The 3386-nt window shown below is 41.6% G+C and overlaps 1 protein-coding gene across 1 annotated transcript; it reads right to left on the reverse strand.

Annotated features, from left to right (window-relative positions):
• Window positions 1–1192: 1192 nt before the first annotated feature.
• Window positions 1193–3208, reverse strand: LOC113617000 (endogenous retrovirus group K member 5 Gag polyprotein-like). Its single transcript, XM_027100332.1, has one exon. It carries the CDS (start codon window positions 3206–3208, stop codon window positions 1193–1195), a length of 2016 nt encoding a protein of 671 aa, XP_026956133.1.
• Between the last annotated feature and the right edge of the window lie 178 nt (window positions 3209–3386).

Genomic DNA, 3386 nt, shown 5'->3' on the forward strand with positions numbered 1-3386 from the left:
CTGATATGGTCTGGTAAAATTAGGAGAAGGCACACTAAACGCAAACCTCTTTCTGTCCTCCTTATGTAAGGGGATTGTAAAAAAGCAGTCTTGCAAGTCTATAACTATAATAGCATAATTTTCAGGGATGGCTACTGGAGAGGGAAGTCCAGGCTGCAAAGCCCCCATTGTTTCCATTGTTTTATTTATCGCTCTAAGGTCTTGTAATAGCCTCCATTTTCCTGATTTTTTCTTTATAACAAATATAGGAGTATTCCAAGGACTATTAGAAGGTTCTATATGTCCTGCCAATAGTTGCTGTTCCACTAATTCTTTTGCAGCTGCTAATTTCTCAGAAGTTAGGGGCCATTGTTCCACCCACACAGGTTCCTCTGATAGCCATACTATGGGGTCAGCTGCTTTTAAAACAATGGCCCCCATTATAAATTTGGATAGCCCACTCCATGTTTATCATTTTTGGGCTCAGCAACCACAGGATATAATCTTCCCTCTTGATTTTTTCCTAAGCCTTTATCTGGATCATACCCCATTTTCAACATTTGTGAGGAGACCCAGTCATCTGGACTATATAAAAGCATTCCCATCTGCATAAGTATGTCTCTTCCCCAGAGGGAAATTGGCAGGCCAGGTATTACATAAGGACAAAAGGAGCCTGCTTGTTTATTGACGGGATTTTTCCAAGTTAAAATTTGGGCACTCTTAGCTACTGCTGGCGCAGTTCCTAGGCCTGTTAACATATTATCAGTATGCTGGGTGGGCCAGCTGCTAGGCCAATCTTTTCCTGCTATGCAGGAAGCATCGGCACCTGTGTCTAAGAGACCCTGAATATTTTTTCCATTTATCTTTAAAGTTTTTAAAGGTCTATTTTTGGTAATTTCTTGAATCCAAAATGCCATATCACTGGAGCCAAATCCCTTTTCATTTCTAGCTTCTTGAGTTATATTCTTTCCTGTCTTATAATATGGTAGTAATAACAGCTGTGCTATTCTTTGTCCCACATAAATTTGTTGTGTCTTATTAGAGGGAGCCACCATTATGTGAATTTCTCCTGTATAGTCAGAGTCAATTACTCCAGGCAAAACTGTTAAACCAGATAAGGAAGTTGAACTCCTACCAATAATTAAACCCATTACTCCTGGGGGTAATGGACCTTTAATCCCAGTTGGTATTTTTATGACTGGAGAGTCAGGAGTTAGTATTGTTGCGGAGGTGGCACAGAGGTCCAATCCTGCGCTGCCTGGGGTGGCCCTGAACAATTTATCAATTCCCCTGAGGGAAGAAAGGGATTGAGCGTCTGGTGAATTGCCCCTATTGTTTGTTGGGCCCGGGGTTGGGCCCGAAGTAAGTTTCCCGAATTAGTTCCAGTAAGTGTATCTGGAAAAACAGGAGTAGGATACATTGGCATCTGAGCTCCAGCCTGAGGCACTGTAGAAACCCCATTAAGGGGAAGAATGTGTCCGTCCTTGTGATATTTACTCCTACACAATTTAGTCCAATGATTTCCTTTCCCACATCTTTGGCAAGGAGTTTTTGGGACCCCAACATTACCAGAAGGTATCATTCTAACAGGACCTACTGGAGGCGCATTTTTATTAGGACATTCCCTACTGAAATGGCCGGCGCCTCCACAAGCAAAACAATTATTTCCCTTTGGCCCCTTAGGGTTTTTTGTTTTTTGAACCATATTCATCATGCATTGAGGAAGCGTTTCTCCCTTTAGGGCAGCTGCCAAGGCAATCCCTTGCATATAGGAGGGTCCCACGTCAGAACATTGTTTAATAAAATCTGAAATGCTTCCAGTTTTTCTGATTGACCGAATCAAGTTCTGACAAACAGGGTTTGCATTTTCAAAGGCTAATTGTTTAGCTAGTATGTTAGCTGCATCCTCATCAGTTATCACTCTTTTTATCTCTGTTAACAACCGAGAAACAAAATCCTCATATGCCTCCTCAGGTTTTTGTCTTAAATCTGTTAAGGTGGAGGCTTTTCCTGGAGTCAAAGGCAAAGACTTCCAGGCATTCACTGCACATGTAGTTACCTGCCATAAGGCCTCTTTTCCCATATGCATCTGCTGTTGGGTTGAGTCATATTCTCCTTGACCTAATAACATATCTTTAGTAATATTAAATTTATCCCATTTCTTATTTAAAGCATTTTGTTTAGCCACCTGTTCCTCATATTCTGCCTTCCAAAGTAAATATTGTCCTCCCGATAAACAGGCCTTGGTAACCTGAATCCAGTCATATGGAGTCATCCATCTATTTGCTAAGGCATCTATAAGAGTCATGGTGTAAGGCGCCAGTGGTCCATAATCTATACAGGCCTTTTTAAGTTCTTTTAAAAGTTTTAAAGGCAAGGGATCCCAATATGGCTCATCATCAAAACCATCCTCAAAAATGACTGGAAAGCAGGCTGCAAAAGCATAATCATCATCTTCACCGTTTATTCTCCTATGCCTTTTATATTTGCCATGACTTTTATTAAAAGGTGGCGGAGGTGGCAAACCTCCGACATTTGAAATTCGGCTTCTTGACCCTTTTAGAGGAAAAAGTGAAGCTGGTGGTGCGGTCGGTAAACGACCTAAGGGACGCATGTCATGTAAATTAGGTCTATTTTTCTTAGTTTCTTGCATTGAAAAAGCACCAGGGGGTTCATACTTCCTTCTTTCATAATCATATGCAGCAGCATCTAAATCATCCTGATCTGCAGGAGGCAATTCATCATCAAAAGGAGGACTTTTTAACAAATTAGAGTTTTTATCAGTAGGTGACTCATCTTCCTCCTCTGAGTCATTATCATTAAGGTTACAGTCTTTTAAAGCAGCAGCCAAAACCTCAGTTTCTTTTGACGGTTTTGGGGAAAGTAACGGAGTACATTTATCCATTACTTCTGCAGGATATTTATATGGGTTCTTCTGACCTTCAGGCAAGGGGGCAATGCTCTCTCTAATAAGGTTCCATAAAGTAAAAGTATCTACTGGGACCTTCTCAGGTCCAAAATGACTGTAATATACTTGTAAAGTTTGCCCCACCTTTTGCCATGTTTCTATATTAACTGTTCCCTGTTCTGGAAACCATGGGCATTGTTCCTGTACAAACTGAAAAAACTGAGTTAATTGCTTGTTAGTTACTTTAATTCCTCTTCCATTTATCATATGTTTAACTATATCAATAAACAAGAGCCTCTCCTTGGACTCAGCGTGTCCCATCTTGACACCGTCTTACTCACCTTCCTAACCAGTATTCCTAACTGGGGGTCCGCGGCACCCTACGGTGAGACTCCTATCCGTCCGAAAAAGAAATAATACTTACCCCTCCGGGTCCCTGTTCGGGCGCCACTTGCCGGGGACCAGCCCCAGCTGAACAGGATTCACCCAAAGGAGAAGA

The sequence above is a fragment of the Aethalodelphis obliquidens genome, unplaced genomic scaffold (assembly GCF_003676395.1).
Source record: "Aethalodelphis obliquidens isolate GAN/ISIS:26980383/991018 unplaced genomic scaffold, ASM367639v1 scaffold1141, whole genome shotgun sequence".
Classification (NCBI taxonomy): domain Eukaryota; kingdom Metazoa; phylum Chordata; class Mammalia; order Artiodactyla; family Delphinidae; genus Aethalodelphis; species Aethalodelphis obliquidens.